Genomic DNA, 22,901 nt, shown 5'->3' with positions numbered 1-22,901 from the left:
GGGCTGCTGGCAGCACAGGCAAGAACAGCACCACTGTCCTGGCCCAAGAGGGATGGCTGGTGGCACGGCTATGAGGGATGCTGCTTCACTTTTTCCACTTGTAACCCGTGGAGTGCTGCGTGGGACACCGTGGGGCTGGCCTCATCTGAGTAACGATAACAGGAAGCTGTGTGATCTGATTTGATACAAAAACTGTGCTCGTCCTCGCTGCCGGCTCATTGCTGTATTAGTCACCGGGGGCTGGATGGCTCTCAAGAGCTGGGTCTGGTTGTAAAGTGGTGGTGCTTGTGCAGGATGCAGAACTTCACTGGCTGCACCTGTAAATACAGAGGCAAAGTGGATTTTTGTTCCCTGTGGAGTCTGAGAGGAGCTGGACTTCTAGGTGTGTTTCTGAACCAGAAGTTGAGATTAATAAAAATGTATCACATCTGCATGTTTCAGTCGTTACCTTTGCTGCTGCCATCTAGCTTTTCTCCCCCCTCTCACTTTTCTTCAAAGAAATATCATTCTGTGTTGCAACTTCCTACCCAAAAGTGTGGAATAAGCTGGAGTTTTACACGTGAAGACACATCGCACCCATAAAAGGACAAGTGTGAGAGCTGGTGGCAGTGCCTGAGCTAGAAGAGGTGAAGTGGCTGGCTGAGAAGCTGCAGAGGTGGGCAGCTTGTGAACTGTTAGGGCAAGATTCATCACCTGACCCCCAGCATTAGACAGGCATGCTCTGTGCAGATAGCTGGCTATAAATAATTATTAATCGTAATCCACCATAGCTACTGAGTTCAGACGTCAATATTAATGAAGTGAAACTAGCAGCAGCTTTCTGTGTGAATTAAGTGTTGACCATGGCAGTTGATGATAATCGTTTGTGAATGCCAGTGAGGTCAGGTGCATGCAAATGAATGAGATCTTTCTCAAACTCTTGCTTTTGGTCTTGCCAGCTATCTCGTATCTCTCCAGCACTTACCTTTTTCTCCCATTCAGCTGGCAGGTAGAGTGGTACAGGTCAGTCTGCAGAAGAGTTCACATACCATGCAAGGCTGCCTCTGCTTTTGGAAAATGATCAGTATCGTCAAGACTGTGCTGTGGAGCAAGGCAAGAGTGCAGGATGGCATATCAGTGTGGCAGAAATTGTGTGCAAATTAAGTGAATCGGGTTATTTTCTGGGAAGTTTGAATTTGTGAAAAGGTAGATCTCAGGGGACATACAGCTCAAGAAGCTAACAGAGTTCTTGCAATAAAAGGAGAAATGATCTAACCCATTTTGAGCTAGGCAGTTAGTCAAAGTCCATGGTAATCCGGGGTAGGGAGAAAAATTTATGTTAGAAGTCAGGCATTTCCTTGCAAGTAATCCTGGTTACTTACAAAGAATACTTGTGGTGGCTTTGTTGGTAAGTCAGTCTCTTTTCTAGCCAGCCCTTATCAGGAGTGCTGCTTTTTCTCCCCATAGGGTTTTCTCAGGGCCACATTTCCTGGGGTTATGCTGGCTGTCTTCCTGAGGAGCATGGCTCGGATCGGGCTACGCTGCTGCTGCAGGCACCCTGCGCTACAGCTGATGGTGGGGGTGAGAAATGGGGGCAGGAGCTGCATCTTTCTTGCTTCCTCATGTAAATCATGTAATGCTCTACGGATTTCTGTTGCTTTGTTCTCTGCTTCTTTGGTCTTTCACTGTTTCACTTTCTGCCCTCTTGCGTGACACGTATACAGCTCTGTCTCGGGCAGAGGCGGGCAGTGTACTTTGTGCACTGGCTGCATGAGCACACTGAGAGGAATCTCAAATGAGAAGTGAGGCTCTTGGGGAACTTTATGACAACCCTTCAACACAAGGTACTTGGTTCCTCGGACAGCAGCCCCAACAAGATCAGTTCCTCCCCAGAGAAAGTAGGTGCAGCAGAAGAAAGGAAAAAAAGGACATCGAGAACCTGACAGATGGTCTTTTAAAATCAAATGTGTGGGTGATTTTCACAGGTTAACTGTGTATTTGTCTGTCTCTACAGAGAGCCTGATTTTGAGAGAGCTACTGGTGTCCCTGTGCTGATAGAATAGAGGCAGACAGGTTTTAGGGGTCTGGGAAATTGTATTTTGCTGTCCTTTCCCTGTGCTCAGCTTTGCAAAGGCAAAGTGAAGCTACCAAACCTGTCATTATTGCACACAGATGCTTTTGTTTCAAAGACATCCATTTGCATCATCAGATGTCGGTGCTACTCCCCTTTTCTGATTGCAGGTGAGCTCAGGTGACACACAATTCTGCCCTTCCAGAAGTGTCACACCGTGCAGCAACATACCAGTGTGTTAATGTCTTGCTCCACAGTTTCTATTCAGGCTTTTCCCCCACAGCAAAATTATAGAAGCAAATGGTGAGTAAACAGTTTCGGTGTACCACTACCTACCCCAAGTTTTTTTTACTGAAATTTGGGTAAAATCCTCTTCCTGAACAATTCTGTTTAGTAGGACTACTTCTGTTCTCTCTATGGAGAGACTAACAAACAATTAGGCAGACTTACTGGCCTTCCTCCCTTTGGGCAAGTGGTTTCTGCAGTAGAGTTTGCCTTTCTTCCCAAGGGCGTTGTGTCTGTATGTCTTGCACGTGTTTGGACAGAAGAAAAGGTTGCAATTTTGTGGTTGCCCCTGTACTGGAAAACACCACTGCTACACCCTGGGCAATAGCCTCGGGTCAGGCTAAACCTGGAAACAAAGCAATATCTGTGCTGCCTTAAAGCTCAGTTTTAAAAAACTTGGAACACCACTCTCTGATGGCACTGGGAGGAGAAGAACCTGGGGGTGCATAATGTTTATGGAGTCATCACTTCTGAAGGATGGTGTTCAATCCTCAGCCTTAAGGTAGGATTGCCATCTGTGCTTGGGGTACACAGAAGGCAACACTGGCAAGGTTATTTTGTTAAACCGTGGCAGAAATACCCATTCAAGAACATTTCACTTTCCACAAGAAAAAAAAAATTCAGACTATGAATTCCTTAATGATCCTTGCTATTGATCTTTAGAACATGGCTTTGAATGCCACCATCAAAGGCATCACAGACAAAAGCACAAGTCTCCTTTACTTTACTCATGTAGAAGAGATATTTTAGGCTGTGATGATAAAAAAAAAAAAAAATAAAAAATGTTAAAAGTATAGAAACATTTTAAGATGCTGTCATTTGATTTGAGTTGGCTAAGTTATGGCAAAAGGCTCTTCATTTTATGAGAGTAATTCTGATTTGTATTTTAAGGATCAGTTTAGCTTTAGAGACTTTGGCCTCTACTGAGGAAAGCAGCAGGACAGCATCACCACAAGATGCATCATTTGAGGATATGTACATTGCAAAAGCTCTGGGGTTCCTGTAGCTGCAAATCACCTGTCTACCTTACATGACACTACCTGTTACCTGGATAGTTTCCCAGTTTTAGCAGAGTCAGATACAGGGGAACACTCCTGCATTTCTGGAATTTTCCATGTAGACTTGAAGCCAAATCACAGGGCTTATGTAGGAGCCTTAGTGGTAGAGAGAGGGGTTATCTTTCTATTCTTCTCTTCCTGGGACACCATGAAGATTGCATCACTGCTTGGTGTACTTTAGAGCATCCCAAAGGTGAATTATATCTTTCATGGACTGGAAAGCTGCACTATGCTCTACTCTGGAATATTTCATGCTCTGATTATTCTGACTGTTTTACATGGCCAGACAATGACAGGATGAGGAGGAATGGTTTTAAACTAAAAGAGGGGACATTTAGATTAGGTGTTAGGAGGAAATTCTTCACTCAGAGGGTGGTGAGGCACTGGCATAGGCTGCCCGGAGAAGCTGTGGATGCCCCATCCCTGGAGGTGTTCAAGGCCAAGCTGGATGGGGCTTTTGGCAATCTCGTCTAGTGGGAGGTGTCCCTGCCCATGGCACAGAGTTGAAATTAGATGGTCTTTAAGTCTCTTCCAACTCTTCTCATCCCTTTGTGGCAGGTAAACTCTTGTCTTCATGCAAGGATGCAGAAATAGCACGGAGAAGAAAGGGTCTGGGGTTACGGTCTTTCTCTTCAGATACAGTTATAAGTTACTTCTCTGAGTAGGTGGCTCAACCTTTATGCTGCAGTCCACTGAAATCAATCAGTTTCATATAAATGAAATTGTCTACTCCTATCCCTGTTCCTAAAATTTAAGATGTTCTTCATCTGATCGTTTTAACATTATACATTTGTTTGTTTTTCAATAAAAGGAATGGTGATCTAACCAAATAACGGTTGTGTTGAAGCCTGCTTGATGGCTGGCATTGTCCTTTGGCTCTGTTTAAAGCATCTATTTCCAAGGTCTTTTGAACTGGACTATTTACTACCGGCTGCAAGAACTCGGGATTCAGCCAATTGGTTCCCCTTGCCATGATCTTGTTTGGGAACGTTTCAATTAACGTTTGTCTGAGCTGTTTTTTGTTGGTGGTGGCTTACGTTTTTTTTTTTTTTTTTTTTAATTCTGATTTCTTTCAAAAGAGTCTGCTGAGTCCTGCAGCCTTTTGAATTGCTTCCATTTAAAACCCATGATTTTGTAAGAGCTTTCCCAGGGAGCACAAGAGCAAGTGAGTGGGAGACCCTTTCCTTCTGGGCTTTCCCTGGTTGAGTTGGGTGTTAGATGCTAAAGCATGTCGTTTTAAGGAACTACAGAAACAATCAAAGTGTAGCTTAACTCTCCAGTTTGATCTCAGCCTTTCTAACAGCAGACTCAGGCATGCATGCCACATGTTGTTATGCTATAAAGGTTTTGCTCAAGAGCTGCAGTTTCCATGCAGTGACCCCTAAAATACTCACTGGAGCTCCCATCTGCTTCCTGCTGTGACAGCATAATGTTGTCTGAGGGAGTGGGGAGAGGAGCTTATATCTACTTGCCAGCACTTGAAAACTGTTAAAGGAGACGTGGGGAGATAAACAGCTCACATCTTGTAGTTCCACTCTCCTACTTCGGATCAAGAAAGGTCTTTTTTTTCCTCAGGCTTTTTCACACAAAATTAACAACTGAAATTTCCCATTTCCCTTTTGCAACTGTGTAAAATGGGTGCCAGGGTTCTGCATGACCTTCCTGTACATGTAATTAAGTTATGGATTGAATGCTCTCCGGCCTTTTGTAAGGACCATGTGCTCCTGAACTCTTAAGTCTAGTCCAGGATATGCCTAAGCTATACTAGTAAACCTGGAGGTTGTATGGATATACTCAAAGAAGCTTTCTGTTACCTTGCTATGTGTTTGATGCAACAGTGTGGAACACTGCATAGGCTAATTGGACTTGGATTTTAGGCCCGTGGTTTACACTACCACAGCTTCAGTGTTAAGGTCCTGAGCTAATTACTGTAAAGTTAGCAACCTCGTGTTACTGCAGTCACTGGAGTGCAGACTTACCTTGAGAGGAGCTTGACCAGAGGACAAGTAATAACGTAATTATCAAACAAGCTTTCATCCATCGGATTGCAAAATCTAACAGCTGTGATGTGGAAAAAGAAGGTTCATTGCAAACTGATTCATTTAGGATACAAGAAAGTGGAAGATCTGAGGTCTTATATTTCCAAGACACGTGTTGCTGTGAAGGCAGGAACATAATCATCTGTTGTGCCCTCTTTTGCTCCATACTAATCTCTCAAGATCATAAAGGAAAAAGGACATTTTTAATCATACAGAGTGTAATTTATAAGCATTTCACCAAACCTTATTATTAGAAGAAATGCTTTAATAAAATATATCATTAAAAATGTTATGCAGTAGATGTTTACATGTGCTAATCTTGGCTCTGCAATTATGTTTTTCCATGCCTATAGGCATGCTGGTTTTCCTAGGGACAGGAGTCTTGTCTGTCACGAACTGCTTTGCGTGCTGATGGACAGTAATAATTGATTGCCATCCACGAACTTTATTTCTCTCCATGAAAAAGACAAGCTGCAAAAGCAACTTTTTATTAAATAAACACCTTTTTTTTTTTCCTCCTGTAACCTCCTCTAACAGAACATTGTAAGCTTCTTTCTACATTGGCCTCTACAGAGAACACAGAGCTGGAGACTAGTTGACTTTGCATTGGAGTAAGGAACCCAAGGGGTGAAAATGTGATGTCGCTTTATCAAACTTTCATAGAATCATAAAACCATAGAATAATTTGGGTTGGAAGGGACCAAAGACCACCCAGTTCCACCCCCTGCCATGGGCAGGGACACCTCCCACCAGACCAGGTTGCCTAAAGCCCCATCCAGCCTGGCCTTGAACACTTCCGGGGATGGGGCATCCATGGCTTCTCCAGGCAGCCTGTGCCAGGGCCTCACTGCCCTCAAAGTAAAGAATTTTTTATTTATATCTAATCTAAATCTTCCCTCTTTCAGTTTAAAGCCATTCCTCCTCATCCTATCACCACAATCCCTGACAAAGAGTCCCTCCCCAGCTTTCCTGTAGGCACTGGAAGGCCACTGTAAGATCTCCCCAGAGCCTTCTCTTCTCCAGGCTGAACAACCCCAGCTCCCTCAGCCTGTCTTTGTATGAGAGGTGCTCCAGCCTCTTGATTATCTTTGTGCCCCTTCTCTGGACTCATTCTAATACTTCAGTGTCCTTCTTGTGCTGGGTGCCCCAGAGCTTAACACAGCACTCAGGAGAGCAGAGCAGAGGGGGAGAATCAGCTCCCTCCACCTGCTTTCCCCACTTCTTTTGATGCAGCCCAGGATACAGTTGGCTTTCTGGGCAGCAAGCACACAGTGCAGGCTCATGTTGAGCTTCTTGTCAATCCCCAGGTGTTGCTCGTGGCACTGTGAGCCAGACTTGCCAGGGAAGAGGAAGTCTGAGGACTATCTCCCTTCCTGTTCCCAATGGACCTATAGCAGATGTGATGTTGGGTGTAATAGCTGTTCCTTTCTGCTGTGCTTTTGTTTGTCAAGCAAATGCTGCTGTCCACAAGTTCCATGTGGTGCCTGGGAAGCATGATGCTTATAGCAGGCTGAAAATCACTTTATGGGACCTGAACATCTTCCACTTTTGTTTCTTGATGACTGTTAGAGACCAAGCTGTGTTTTTAAGTGCAACTACCAACTGTAGGGATGATAGCTTTGTCATAATCACTGTAACTTCAGGTAGTGTTTAAGCCACAGTATGCTTTCATTCAAGGAAAATATTGGGATTTTTTTGTGGCAAAGAAGAAAAGAAAAGAAATCTAAGAAAAAAAATAGAGCTTTGTTCTAAACCAGAATCCTTTCTGGGAGTCATTGCAGTCTCTTTAAGGCATGCCCAAGCCTAGCAGAACCCTTGGGAGTGTGATTCTTATTCACACTCTTATTGGAGCCTTTGTCAAAAAAAATTAGATAACCCAGAAATATTTGTTCCTTTAGTTACCAGTATTCTTCACCCAAGTCACCTCACTAGGAAGGCTGTTTTCTCAAAAGCACTTGTTCCTGGAGGATTCCACCAGCAATGTGGGAGCTTCCCGTGGGAAGAAAATAGATGTTCTCTCTTAGTTTGCCCATCTTTGTTCTGTGACAGAGGGAGCAATTCGTAAGTCCAAGTTTAAGATATCACTTAAAAGGTAAATTACTAGTGATTGCTCCTTCTTAAAAGGCATACAACTTTAAAACTTTACAGTTAGGCATTCATATAGTTTGGACAACAGAATATTATGGCACATTAATTTCTTAAGAGAAAGCAGGCAGTAGCCACCCAATATGCTTAAAACAGAGAGGAGTGAAATTGCCACGTGAAGGTGAGAGTGCACCATTACCATCACTGCTATTCTAATGGATGGAGACTGCAAGGCAACAAACTGGAGCAGGGAAATTAGAAATATGTTTGTTAGGAGGCCAATGGAAACATTTACAAAGGAAGTGATTATCTTCAAAAGTCACTGACTTACCTAACAGAGGAAGAGTACAAATCTGTTTTAGTTAGCTGAAGAGCTGCTGGTAGGACAACCAGTGTACTTGTGTTGTTGTTCTCCAGTCAATAAAGTGCAGGACATACCACAGAAGAACAAGATGCTACTCTGACATAAGCCAGGAAAATCACTATGGTCAGGAAATAAATGAGATAGGTGAAGTGGCTCCAGGGAAGTCAGTGGTAGAAGTTTCCTGGGAGAAGAATTTCACTTTGTGTGCTCTCCGCTATCTGCAACAGAGCTACCCCAGTGTTTATCAGCTAATTCAGGTTAACATGATTTAAAGCCAAAGGTAAATATTTTTATGTGGTTTATTTAATGTTGCTGTACCATATTATCTAAATATTTTCAGATACTATTTGTCCTGAAATAGTTTATTTTAAGCCTTATGGAAACTCTTCAGAAGAAACCTTCCTTTTATTTCAGTCTCAAAAAATGTGACTTTGATATATCAGGACAAAGAGATTTTTTGCTGTCCTGCCTTCAGATAAAATGAAAATCAAGGGGCTTAAGGTGATATGTGTAGATAGAAAATTGTGATTCCTTTGCTTTTAATTTTTTAAACATTCCCTGCACAGAACGGGAGAGGTTTGTCAGCTGAGTCACTGCAGCCTGTTGAAGGCACAATGCGCATATATGCACTAATGCACAGACATGCCCAGTTATCCTGCTTCTTCTTGGCGAGGTACACTTTGCTTTCTCTATCTTTCACCCGAAAATGCCATGCATACAGTCTGTGCTGCGAACCACTTTGAAGATACTGATGGAAACTTTGAACGTGGCTCAGCTCCCCTGGGCAGAGCGTTGGAGGTTTGATGCACGCCTGGCAGCCTGCATCGCTGGAGAGGCATGGGGCGTTCTCTTCTTGTTGGAGTACCTCAAGGGCTGTGGCTCCGTGCCAGATCACTGTGCTGAAAGACAGCTTAAACAAGAAAAGACAAAGCCAGGTCAGTGTATTCCAGGATGGGATGCGTCTCTAGCCAACTAGAGATTGTAGAAAACATTATTCGTTGTTGCTGCCAAGACAGAAATTACCATTTTCTGAAGAATACAGGATGACTTCTAAGCTGGAGATTGATCTAATATTGGTGTGTTCACCCTGCGGAGCTCTAAAAACTTGCATTTTTCGTATTATAGAGTTACTGCTATCTAATATGTAATCAAATTGAAGCAGTGACATAGCTGTGTTTAGTCACTGAGATATAAAGATGCCAAATCTAACAGACTGAGCTGGTCTAACAACTGTCTTTGTTTTACTTTAATTTTGGAAAATGAAATCCTGATAAACACAAGAAATTTGTGGATGAGTGCATTCTGAATCTGTCTTTATGGACAAAAGAGTAACTAATTCAACCATGTCATTGCCAATATAAACTTTATATTCCCAACTAAAAGAAAGAGACTTGCTGATAGTTCCAGTCATTGGCTAATTTTATTGAAAACAATTATGCTTGTTATCTAGACAGGTGTTTAGATAGATTATTTCCCAACTGTCAGGTGTCCAACAACAGATACTTTCCAACATCTTTTCCTCTTGAGGAAATGAGCTATGTGAAGAGTTTGAAAAAACTGGAGTAACTTAGTCTAGAGGGAAAAGTGCTGTCAAAAGAGAAAAGAGGACAAAATAACTTCTTATGTGGTGTTGCTGTAAAATAAAAAGGAGTATTTTTCACATGTAGTCCACTTCAGGTAGAGCAGGAAACTGTAGGCTTCAACTGTAGTATGAGAAATGAAGGATAGATGTTGAGGAAAAACTTCTAACAGCTGGTAAATAACCAGAATAGGTTGTATGCAAAGGTTATGTAGTCCCTATCATTGTGAAAATTGAATTTAAGCTGTACTTTGGGGCTGACAGTTTTCCTAAAGTTCACTTTCAGTACTTTTTCTCTGATTCTTGTAAATGACTGTGGCAATGGCATGTTGTTTGTCATGGCAACAATAGGAAAAAAAAATGAATTTTTATTCTACCAAAGGGCCGTAATAATTTTTCAATATAAAGTCACTGTAAGAGATATTATCTTAACCTAATTAATAATATTTAATAAATGGTTAAATCAGGCACAACTATGCTGGTGGGAATGGGAAGAGAGAGGACTAGAGAGGCATTCAGGAGAGGGAGAGAATGGAGCCTGTAATGTGCTTAGTCCATGTTTCCAATTTAGAGGAAAGCTGCATCTTTCCCCTTAAGCTATAGGCAAAAAAGAAAAAAAAAAAAAAAAAAAGGCCACCAAAGCAACAAACAAAAACCCCACAAAAAATCTACCAAGCTGCTCTACAGTAAAATCAGATAAGAAGTGAATTTACCCTGTAGCAAACTGGCTAGAGGGAAACAGATCTGCTGGGTCAACATGAGATGCCACGTGCTGAGAGAGGTTTAGGTGGACCCCTTCGGACCCCCTCTGTTCTGGCAGCTCAGCAGACTCACAGACGGGCCTGGGGGTCAAAATTATCATACCATCTACAGTTTATAGAATGGGCTCCAGGGCTTTTATGTAGCCATAATTGCTATATTGCTGCTCCAGTGATGTCCGTGCAGCATACTAGGGAGTGTTCTGAAGGAAACCATTTATCCACGATCCACATTACTGGTATGAGAGTCCGTTTTCTGCAACAGGGATGAGGGCTCTTTGGGCCCTGTGGCATTGAAGTGGACAGAGTGGGGTCTCCCCCCTCTGAAAAGTTCCCATTGCTATTTTTTGTCATACCCTTTCCTGAAATACTCACTTTTAAATGTAGAACCTTAGCAGCGACATTATGTTCATGTGCCTTTAAAATTTTCTCTGCAAGTGTCCTCTGGCATTTACCCCCAAAAGACGTTAAAACTGTATCATTGAGGAAGCCATATAGCTAGAGAAAACCAGCACAGAGTTTACTGGAAATGAGTTTTACAATTCTGCTCACCTCTTTTGTTTAATTTTGGTGTATGCCTCAGTGAGCATAATCTGTTGCACTTTGGTTGCAAGACTACAATATATCCCTAGAAAACTATCTTCGCCAAAATATATAGAAGTCATCACGACCAACCCATTGCCATACCCAATATCTGACTTCCAATTTTCCTCTGGATATTGGGGAAACCCTACTGGGAAAATAAGAAGGAAAAATCTATTCTAGTATTTCTGGTGGCAAAATATACGATTGCATTTTTTTTCAGTTGGATTTTCTCCTAGGAGCAACGGCATCTTGTAACCTCTTCAGTAAGGGCAACAAGCTGTAAATGATCCTGACAGTAAACAGCCAGAGTGATCTTATCACACATTTTTATGCAACAAAAAGACAATACCTCCCTTGATATTCATACTGATATTCCCGCTAACTTCTATTGCCTCTGAAGGACAACTCCTGCAGCCGTGATATGCCCTGAACCTAGAGCAATGCGCAGTGGAGTGAAACAAACTTGCTCTCCGGATTAACTATAGTTCATATTCACCTCCAAGAAAAGATCTGCATGGCCAGAAATATTGGACCATGGTGTCTTCAGATCAGGAGGATGAAACATGACCTTTTTTTGCACCCAGGGGTTTTGGGACAGCGTCTGCTAAGGGAGGTCTGGCATCTGGATGTACTATTGTTTCCACTGCCTGAGAGCTTTCCTCTTATAGACTATGTAACCCCAGTCTTGAACTTTGTTTATACCACAGGAGTCATGTTCTCTATGACTCACAGAGCCTTCGGCAAACAAAAATATTTAGCCTTTTCTGAAGAGTAAGGAGGCTTCAGAGCAATGCTAAATTGAGAAGCTTCGGGAGAAAGCTGCTCACATAGACCTCTAGTTAAAGACAGAGGATCTTAGAAATTATTCAGCAGCAGTGTGAAGGGAAATAGAGGGAAAGTGTTGGTGTATGTAGGTATGTGAAATCTTGTAAATGAAAATCTGCGGCTGGCACAGTGCTAAAGAAAGGACTCAGATGCCCAATCCCTACACACTGAGCGTTTGCATCAGGCATCAGACCTCTGGGCCTGGGCTGCCCTCAGAGGCCGTGATAGGATGCTGAAGTGTCTCAGCCTGTCTGCCTGGTTCTCTGAGCCTTCTCCTCATCAGAAGTCAACCAGACACCACTGTATGATATATGGCAGAATTTAAGTGTAAGAGGCCCTACTAATCAAAAATTGCTTGTTCTTAGCCCTCCTCCCCCCAATAAAAACTCAAGAAAATTCATAGAAAAGACAACGTAAAATATCTTTCCTGCCCATAAAATCATTCTGCTGACATCCACGTGATCCAAAGTGTAATTTCTTATGTGTGAAAAGCTGGTAATGTGCAGTAATCAGGCTGCCCTGTAAAAAGGGAGAGGAAAGGGTGAAAATATTAAAAAAAAAATGTGCTGGGGAAATGGAGAGGAATAGAAAGCAGTAAATGAGAAAGCACAGGAAGGCTGAAAGAGGTGCTTCTCTGCTTGCTGTGTCCGCAATATCCACAGCTCCTTCCTTGGCTGCCAGTATCATTTTGCCTTCAAAGGAATTTAAATCATACAGACAAAAATAAGTCCTGCATTGGCAGGGAAAGGGGGAGGAGAAGGTAAGAGGCTGTCAAACGACCATCTTAAGAAGACTTTGTAAAAGGTCCTGTGGATGTGTATGCTGGAGCTATCATATTTATCTGAAAGAAATGGTGAGGTGGTCACCCTTCCATTGCGTCTCTGTTGTTATCCTTGAGCAGGCGGGGTGGAGATGTTTCCACTGGGCAAACAGCATCCCAGAATTATTCTGACAGTTCAGCACAAAGTTTGCTTCCCTCTTGTCTTTGCTGTTTCAATAAATGGTGTTGTAGTCATATGAAAAAAATGCTGTGATATTGGAATAGTTTGGAACAAAGTAGGTCTGAGATAAGACTAATTCAAAAAAGACTGGAGCCAGTGTCAACTGCAAACTTCACGTTGCTTGTGCAGCCTATGAACAAAACATAACATTGGTAATAACACTGACAGAGAAGTTTCAATGTAGCTTATGTTTTGATCCCTACTCGGGTGGCAAAGCAGCTCCAGCCAGAGCCACAAAAATCCAGCATTCCTTGTCCTGCCATTGAATAAAAAAGGGCTACTCCGTTAGTGTCTGTTTGTATGCTCACCATGCTTCATGCTGATAAGCTTTTTCCACAGGAGGGAAAATAAAGTCCCACATGAACCAGGGCAGTAGTGGGTCTCCGTGGCAGAGCCCTGTAAGGCATCACATGAAAGTAACTTACTGTCAGAGACAAAGAGGCCCATTCACAGTCACAGCAGCCGATTGAAGTGCTAGTTTATAATCGCTGAGGATCTGGCTGTGAGACCTTCTTTGGCACTCTGTTATCCCATATTCACACTCGCGTAAGTCAGCTGGAAACCACCAAGGGGGCTGGGTGCGGTTCCTTGCAGGGAACGTTGACACTGACTTCGGTTTAGTGTTTTGTTGGGAAAAGTGAATGCATTCACAAGAACTGTACTAGAACAGAAAATTAAGAGCCACCTTTTGGCAAGAAAGCTGCTATTACTATAAAGCAACATGATTTATGTGCCAGTTCTCTCTTTTTTTTTTTTTTTATTGGTACCTCTGCACTGCACTAACATTATTGGAGCTGAGCATTTTCTGAAGACAGCATGTAAATGCTCACAACTACAAGGTTCCTTTCCTTTTGTATTCATTTTTAGCAGCTATTTAAATTCTGTTTTGTCTTGAGGTGGGGGAAGCATTCTCAATGTGCATATGTGCCTTTCATCATAAGTTTCATACTCTAAGTTACTGAGTTTCTTGGTAATTCAGTGACAAAATTTCACTGTAGTTAACCAAAGTGATTATTCTTCCTCAAATGAGGTCTAAAAAGGAGGCTGGAGATAGGATCTGCCAGTGGGAGGGGATTCAGTCATTTTCTTCTGGGCTGTGACTTTTGCAGAATGAGACATGCTTTTATTGTGTTCTTGCTGAAATGCAGTAGGAGGCTATTTTCCCTTCTGCCTAAGATTCACCTAAGGGGGAGAAAGCAGCCCATTTGCAGTGCTACCTCTTGCAAGGTGAGCAGCTGGAGCTCTTCACGTCTCAGTTAGTTTTCACTCCCTTCAGAAGTCCACCTGGTTTGTACAACTTGGTGTGACTGGCATTCTTTTTGCATTGTTTGCTGCTGGTGGTACTTCAACAGCTGAGAAGGTCGATGTGCTGGAGTTTCCAAATGCCCATTTCTTAGTCTGGAGGCAGGGATCCTTAACAACAAGGAGTCCTTGTCCCTGCTTTTCCCTCGCACCAAACACCCTGAGCCTCTGGTGCTCTGTTGCGTTGCCTGTTCCCATCCCTAGCTGCTCTCTGGAGGGGTGGTGTGGGGTGGGATTGTGAGAGCCTTGAACACAGCTGCAGTGGTGATTGGCCACTGTGGGTTTAAATTGCATCTGCTCCTGCTCTTCACTTTATCCAAGCACAGTTCAAAAACCCACATCATAACGTGATGCTGTTTCAGATAATGTTTGTGGAAGCTCGTGATGCTCGGGATACAGGCAAATCAGAGAAATTCAGAACACAACCACGCAGATGATTACAGCTGGGGGCTGGCACGACTGCTTGCAAGGAAAGATTGAAAATGTGTAATGCGCCTAACTTGGCTTAAGCAGCAGCTGATGTTGCACAGGATCATCCTCTAGAAGGTTCAAGAGCCAGATGAACACAATTGGGAGCAATCAGTGTGGGCACGTGAAATGGGACAAACATGCACTTAGGCTGAATAGCAGCCAGTGTTACAAAGGGAAAGACCTAGGTGATCAGCAAGCCACATCCTTTTTTGTGCTGGGAGCTCTCAGCAGCTCAGTCTCCTCTCCTGGGAGGGAGGAATGGGCTGGAAAAATAGCTGACCAAATAAGGAGGGCAGACAGGTTGCAACCCAGCCTTTTCCAGGTGGAACAATCTCTGTATTAGATGTGGGATGGTTTTCAAAGAAAATGGTGGAAACTCCATGAAACATAAGCACAGACAGGCCAGTGTACCAGTGAGTGCTCTACAGAGGTCAATTAGGAAATTGTAGAAGGATGTATTAGAGGCCCTATTAAGACTTGTTCCATCTCTAAGCTCTAAGATTTATGCCAAATGCACTCAGCAAACAAAGAGAAGCTAAAAATAAAATGAGAAGGCATAATGATTTCCAGTTGTGTTTATTTCCTGTCTCGTTTCAATGATCAGACAGCAAAGTTGGCAGCTTTTATCCCTCTTAATCTGTGGGTCACTGAATGCACCGTTCTCAAATTCCAGGGCTCAGTTTGTGCCACATGGATTTCTTGCTGATGCTAGAGCGGTTCCTATGACAACATTTGCAACTTTCATAACTTTTCTTTCTTATTTTCAAATTTCTGTTGTATGTGTGCAGCCAGTGCAACTTTCCAAGGTAATCAAACCATCCCTGTATTTAAGTCATAGGAAGAGGAAAGAAGAATATTAATCCAAAAAATGCTATGAGTGCCCGCTCTCTTTTTTTTTGTCTAGCCCAACTGCTGCTCTCAGTGGACGCTGAAATAATGTAGGCAGGTCACACAGTACTGTGTAAAAATATGTTCTATTGTCTGTAATCTGTAATCTTCTAGAATCTGTTACCTTAGTTCTAGCACCCAGGGATATTACCAGGTGAGGAACATCCATACTTACTCTTTTACACCTACCTGAACTCATTTAGTCTGATGCAGAAGTACAGATAATTTATAAAGCATTTGAAAAGTTATATAGGAACCTGCTACAAAGATCTTACTGCACTGGTCAAGTTGTGATAATGTGACTACGAGCCCAGGAAACTGGGATCCAGGCATGTTTTTGTCTTTTGCACGTTTATAAAATCTGGTCCTCTTAAAGTCTTTTCCCTCACAGGTTTTCTTTGTACTCATTTTCCTACTTTAAAACAATGACATGAGGAGGAGAGGTATGCCTTTTTTTTTTTTTTTTTTTGTCCTTCTGTGATGCTTTTCGGGAAACCCTGCTGTAGCAATGATTCATGCTCACCAACAGATGAGCAATTCTTGATGTGTTTCAGAAAGCACTTGCTACTTGCTTCTATTCCTGGAATTATGTGCATTCTGCTAACAGAGCTGATGAAAAGTTAGATGAATATATCAGCAAGAACATTACCTCTGGGACTCCGGCTGGTTAGCATCAGTCACACAACTCTGGAGAGAATCTGTATACAGAGGAATGAAGGGTTAAATCCTGTTCCTAGTTTGCCTGTTGAGAACAGTGGCTGTATGGCTGTAATAGAGAAGTGTTTGTCCACAAGCCTTTCTGAAAGGCAAAAAGTGCTGCGCTATCTGGATATCCCTCTGCAGACTTTCTCTTTCTAGGAGAAAACTGCATCTACTGGACTTTTTGAAGAAAATAGTGCTGCGAACACAGTGCCTCATAATTAACCCATCTTGTCTATAATGGATGTGTTGCTAAAATGTGCTGAAACTTGCTGGGATGATGGTGTTCAAAACCCAGCCATGGTAGAAAGCTCTGCACTGAAGCACTGTAATAAGGAGAGAATTTGTAAGAGGAAAGCTGTGAGATTTTAAAAAGCACGATAGATGAAAGAGAGGGTAAAGGCTAAAATCAGAATAAATCAATTGGCTTCTCTCCTCTCCTCTCCTCTCCTCTCCTTTTTCTTTCTTTTTTTTTTTTTTTTTTTTTTTTTTTTTTTTTTTTTTTTTAGTATGGGGGATGGGAGTAGGGACTCCCTAGGCAGGGCTCAATTGGAAGACTTAAATCCCTAAATAAATGTCTTAGGAAATGGTTATTGATCCTTGCCTGGAGAATACTGCCAAAGACATTCGTCAAAGGGGCAGATGAAAAGCCTGTGGTTTTGGTGTTTGCTTTGTGTTTGGTTTTATTTTTTTGCCCTCCTATAAACACAGGCAGGCTGAGTGGGGACTTTATTATTATTAATATTTTGACCCTCATCCCATGCCTCTTGCACATATGTTTCGAAACAAGGGAATCAAGATAGATTTTTTTTTCATGTTTTCTTGCCTTTTCCTTTCCCAGGGTTTATTCAGATGGAGTGTACAGAAATCACCATAGGGCCTCCAGCTACCCCCACAGTAGGCATGTCTGATTTTTGCTTATTCTCCACAAGTGCTCTTGTTGTTTTTTTTCCCCTCACCTTTAAAGGTATTAGACTTACAGCGCTGTGCCTCAAGCTGTTTATTGAATTTTATGCTAGAATGAATGAGAGTGGGTGAACAAACCTGTGCTTGGTGTTTTTCTCTCTCTCTCTCTGTGCTCTACTTGCAGCTCCCTGCAGCTACTTGGTGCATCTCACACAACTGGAAGTGGCTGGAGTGTCCTGCACGTGCCTGGCCAGGTACATGGGGCAGGTGTTCCTGCAGAATGCCGACCGCTCCCTTCCTGCATTTGATCAGCTAACAAGCAGGACTGAGGCAAGGGTCATTCTGCTCTCTCTTCAGTAGGTGAGCTTAAGGTAGCTTATTTAAAAGGGGACATGACACGGATTTAGTTTTAGCGAGGTAATTCTCTGTTTGGAAGTCCTCTTGTCTGTCTAAGCACAGTTACTTTTGTCTGAACTTTGCTCTGTATAATTATAAAACCATGGTAAGAATGCTGAAGGATGTTTGCCCTGAATTATTTTTCCCCTTAAGCTGTTTAGTTTTGACTGCAGTAAGAGGTTAAGAGCATGCTTAGAGAGGTTTAATCATGGTGACTTTTGTGGCCTGAGTGATTCCACATTGCTGGCTCTTAATCCAACTATATAGACTGGCTTCAGCTGGGACTTAAAATATTCACGTGGTGCTAAGGAAAAGTTAAGCCAAGCAGAGAGCTGACAAAAAAAGACGAGCCTGCTTGGTCCTGGATGTTTAAAATTTACCCACATCGCCAGGAACAGAAAGGTGAACCTGTGTTAATTTTCTGTCTGTGTTGAGGCTCCATCTTTGGGATTTCCTGAGACTGCTTGTCCTCAGCCTGCATCTGGGTATATTTTTGTATTTAAACAACAATGAGTGAGTGATCAGGTTTAACCTGGAGAACAACTTCAAACTTGGGCTTAACTTGCAGAGTAAGTTTTAACTTATACCTTTAAGGCATTTGAAAAAACAGCAATTTGTCCTTAGGATGTCTTGAGAAACTGGGGAAACATGTACCAAGTTTAAATGCAAATGGCCAAATACTTTCACAGTCATTGACAGGAACAGTGTGGTATGTGAGGGTTTTGTTTCAGTTGAGGTTACATTAGTTAAGGAAGATTTAAGAACTATGAGTATGTATGCAAGAACTATATGTATATATGCAAGGTGTTACTCCATAAAACATTCAGGGCCAAAGTTCCTAAAGGTACGAATACATATTCATTTAGATAACTAGGATATTAAAGAAAAACAGCAACAACAAAAACAACAAATGGAACAAAACAACCCCAAAATACAACAAAGCCACAAATAACGCTCCACCCCTTCTCTATCTTTAGGAGTTTAACAAGCTGTGAAAATTTGGACCCTCAGATATTCTAGAAATGAGAGATGTAGAAATGTTTTGCAACCTGACAGCTAGCTAGGTAAGTGAAGTTTGAAGCTAGGTAAGTGAAGGTTGAAGAATTGGGAAGAACTTGATGCAACCCAGTTGTGGACTTAGAGTCATGAGTATCTGCCATGGCTGTGTTCTTGGCAAGCCAGTGATGTAGCACACGTATCAATGCAATGTCCCAGCTGCTTATCAATGCCAGAAGATACTGTGTTGTGAGAGCTGTACTGAGAGTGTTAAAATCTGTAGGGGCAAAAGTCAAAGTGAGAAAGAGAGAGAAGATGAAATAAACTGTCATGAAAATACATATTTCTTCATTTTGAAAGTTGTTCCTTCGACTCTTTAACATTTCTTGAAAGAAGAAACTACTGATTTCTTATCTACACATTATCTTGCTCTGGTAGTTTTTTAGAGAACTCCAGCTAGAGACACTTACATCATTTTGTGTTTAAAAACAAGCAAGTAAACAAACAAACAAAAAAACTAGATGACTAGAGAATTCAAGAAAAGCGTCTATTGATATTTTTAATTTTTATTTTTAATTATGGAAAGTTAATGCAAGCAGGGATTTTGCAAGAGGTTTATTTCCTGTATAAGAAGACAATATAAGGTCAGGAAATGTTCATTTTTTTTGTTGGAACATATCTGGTTATGTTTATATTGTATTTCAAAGGTGAAAGAATAATGAAGTCTCACTTAGACTTCATTTAACTAAAAGTATCTTTGTTAAGAGCTTTCAAGATGGAGATGGCCAAAAAGGCAGAGACTGCAGCAGTGAAAGTGTTCTTAAGAGTCTCCTTCCACTAAGACAATGACAGAAGAAGGCTAAACTCCTTGGTTTTGGTATGCATATACACCTATCATAGGAGTAGGCAAGGAGGCATTTATCTGAAGAGATTTAGGTGCTTGTGTATAGTTTTATGCTTTTGCAAGTTAATATGTCTCATTTCAACATGGCGCTGCAGAATAATTCATGAGATGTTCACAAGGACAGATGACTCAATCCAACTGGAAACATTTTCTGATTTTTATTTTTTTTATGTTCCATTTCTTTCTTCGTAAGTGCTGCCCAAGGAGCATTGTGTAGGTGGAATTACTTAAAGGTTAGTAAGGGTGATGTCACCTAATGGGACTATTTGTTTGGACTCAATAGGATAGCTAAGCAGTAAAGTATGTCTGATTTCTTTCTTCACACACAACTGATGTGAGAAAGTTCCCAAATAAAGAATAGTTCACACAATACATGAAGACAGCTGAAGATAAGAGACCAGTCCCAAGATAAGAGAACCAATTTTATATATGTATAAAACAAAACCCAAACCATCCTTTTTATCTACCCTTACTCAAATTGGTCGCTGCATACTCTTGGGAATAATAGCATTAATATCTTTCCTAACGACAGGGATTAAGGTGTTTTCAGTTTGTTGGTGCCGTAAATCCCTGGTGAAGAAGTGAGCATATGGTAATTCTCTGACAAAGACCTTAAAGGAAAGTTTGATCTTTCATTGAAAATTTGTAACCACTTTGCTGCTGTAGGAATTGCTCTTTTTATGTGTCAGTATGGATTTTAAGAGATACATACATGTTCAGAATCAATCCCCAAAGAAATGCCCATTTGGGAACATACGCAGGCATAATGGAGGGGAGTTACTCTTGTCTTTACTGAAAAGCTAAGTACAGGGGGAGAGAAGGACAGAAAGGAATGGACAATTTAGTAGAAAAAAAGCAGAAGGGGAGAGGTTAGATGAGCAGATGAGAAGACATGAGCATGACGGAAGGAAAATGGGCTGAGAGGAAGGAACTGAGAAGCCTCAAGGGAAGTAATCTTTGATACCGAGAAAGTTTTAGTTTTCACTATGATTATTCTGAGACTGATATCTGAGGCTACAAGGCTCACAGATTCTCAAGAGCCTGAGCCAAGATGTGCTTGTGGTTGCGTTTCTCATGAGGGGTAGGTATCATTGTGTGCAAGATACTGCCCTCAGCTGGGTGAAAGGTATGTCAGAGGTGCACAGGTTGTGCAAAATGTGCGTCTCGAATGGCTGGAAATCACTCGTTGTGACATTTCCTTAATAATCTGAAAATGATGGAATGGAAAAAATAATTCACGCAGATGCAGAATTATATTGAATAAGACCTCTCAGTCAAAGTAATCTTACTGGTAGGCTGTGGAAATGAGATGAGAAGGAAAAAACCTCCCAAACTAGCTTCAGCTAGGAAAATGTATTTTTCTTTTTTTCCAAATTCAAATACAATTTTTCTTTATTCTTGATAAGGCTGAATTCTGTTCCCAGGAAGCGTGCTATTAAGGTGAGCCAACACTAAAACATTTACCATACCCCTCCATGCCAAAGGCTTATGTCTCTGAGGCACATTGAGAGCAGACTGAGGGTTTTATGTGGGCCTGAAATGATAGATGAAAACTCCGTTTGGGGGAATCAGAGCAGAGAAATAAAATATTGAATGCATCCATGCAAAATTACGCCAAACTTGCAAACTTTTAGCAGTCCAGTGGATGAGCCTTCCTTTACATTTTTTGACAGGACAAGGGGAGAGTCTTTTGGGTATGATTCTATTTAGGATGTATAACTTTTCACCAGGGCTTAATCATCACTGGCCAAGAGCTCACTGCTGTTTTCCTCACCGTGTTTCCACACCAAGGATTTGTGGTTCTGCAGGGAAAATCTAAAAGCTATTGACATAAGGCCACTGCTTGCTGAATCGTTTCCCAGGTATAATCAATGATACAGTTATGCTTGTTCCCCATTTGCGCACAGAGGTATGAGTGGTAGAGTAAGAGATAAGCTGCAGTATACAAAGATTGAACTTTTTCTCCTCGTTGCTCTTTGTTTTTGGTGTAGCCTTGTTGCTGTGTTGCTTTGCATGGCTGATGACATCTAGCTGTGCTTCAGAGTGGAAGTGGGAGAGACGGTGGAAATCTGCACACTTCTGGAGAGAGGGGGATTGTGTTTCAGGAGACCAGAACCATCTCACTGGTCTGGGGCACAATAAAATCGTAACCAATTTTCTCTGTCCTTGTGCCCTGCCCTCCTTGGCACAGCTGGTCAGTATTCTGGTGTGCCTCTAAGTGGTAACTGAACCTGGTTCATGGATTTTGCACATATGTACCTTTGAATGATTTCGGGCTAGTTTTTATTTTCCCCAAGATGCCTGTACATTACCAAGGTAATGTGTAAGATCATTTGCTTTAGAAACAACCAAGCCTTTGCCCTTCATTTTGTTATTTCTGAACCCATCATGAGCCTAGTACTTCCTATAGCTGATGAGAGCTGTTCTTTTATAATCATAGTTTTCCAAACACCTAAAAGTGTATTGATATATTGCAAAATATGGGTTTTCTTCTTGAAGTCATGCAGTGCTTACCATGGCTTAAAAGGAAAAAACTCCCCCTTTTTCCCTTCAATTTTGGGGAGTTTAAGGCTTTTTAAAATTATTATTATTGCTTTTATTTCTTTTACTCCTGGGAATTTGAGGTTTATGTGCCATGGATGAATGGGGTTTAGATGTCTTAGTAACTGCTGGAGAAGGTGGCAGGTCATTTTTTGTTTCTGATAGTAGTGGTGGGAATTCTGTCTCCTGCTTGTCATAAGAAGTCTTTTGTGCAGTTCCCCTTTCTTTACACTTTAATCCAGCAAAACACTTTCAGCACACAAGTGGTCTCACTTGCTTTCAGTGACAATATTCACAGACTTAACATAAAGCATGTGTTGGAGTGCTTTGCTGGGTCAGGACCTGCTTTGCTTGAGCTGCATATCAAGTCTGCATGTATGTTATTCTAGAAGTTTCATAACTCCACAGTACCAATAGTTCATTGTACTTAATATTTTCATGCAACAAACGTTTGTAGAAGAGCACAGATTAACCAAAACATACGTGAATAGAAACACAGATGTGTACCTACTTGTGCTCATTAGAGCTGGGATATGCAAGGTGGTCATTTCTTAAACAACTATGCTTACAAGGAACATTTTTTTTGCCCCTTTCTTTCTTTCTTTTCTTTTCTTTTTTCTTTTTTTTTCCTTTTTTTTTTTTCTTCCTTGAAGTTCACTGTGTTTCATTTTGAGATTTTGAGATTTCAGGGTGGTGACTTAAAGAAATAACAAAATAATTAAGCCAACCCAGCCTCCTTTCAGGTTTCTGCTCCACAGAGGTCTATGTTCTTGCCTCCTCAGTCTATCAGTATCCATCTGTACACGTCTGAGGGTGTAGCCCAGTTTTTTTATGCTGAGACATGTTCAAGGTATGTTCACACTGCCATTTCTGCTTTAAGGTAAGGTAAGCAGCAGAGGTATTGGGAGCCGCCTACCAAGGAGTAACAGCCAGATCACTCCTTCCACTTGTCAGCTAATGGTATGAGCTGGTTAACTGAAAGCTATCTCGTGTATGTCTATGCAATCATAAGAACAATTTCCCTAAATGCTAGGAACAAGACAGAGGCTCATCTTGTGCTTACAAGATTAAGGGCACATGTGACCCAGGCAGGGAACTAGTGCCAAAGCCAGGTCCCCTGAGTCATCTGAAACTGTGACCTGTGCTGATTTCACCTCCTGTTTTTGCCA

The 22,901-nt window shown here is 41.7% G+C and overlaps 1 protein-coding gene across 15 annotated transcripts in view; it reads left to right on the top strand.

Annotated features, from left to right (window-relative positions):
- Positions 1–22,901, top strand: part of LOC121075688 — a 231,188-nt gene that overhangs the window by 74,123 nt on the left and 134,164 nt on the right. For 2 of the 15 annotated variants that reach the window (XR_005823115.1, XM_040569204.1), the window contains one exon: positions 17,080–17,149. The exons of the other annotated variants lie outside the window; for them this stretch is intronic. Coding sequence is in view for 1 of the 2 variants with exons in the window: in XM_040569204.1 (XP_040425138.1) it covers positions 17,080–17,149 (70 nt within the window). In the remaining variant the exon portion in view is untranslated. The remainder of the gene's footprint in view (positions 1–17,079; positions 17,150–22,901) is intronic. 15 annotated transcript variants of the gene reach the window in all.

This window comes from Cygnus olor, chromosome 1, assembly GCF_009769625.2.
Source record: "Cygnus olor isolate bCygOlo1 chromosome 1, bCygOlo1.pri.v2, whole genome shotgun sequence".
Taxonomy (NCBI): Eukaryota; Metazoa; Chordata; class Aves; order Anseriformes; family Anatidae; genus Cygnus; species Cygnus olor.
Note: the sequence above shows the minus strand (reverse complement) of the source record. Positions and strands in the feature narration are given on the sequence as shown.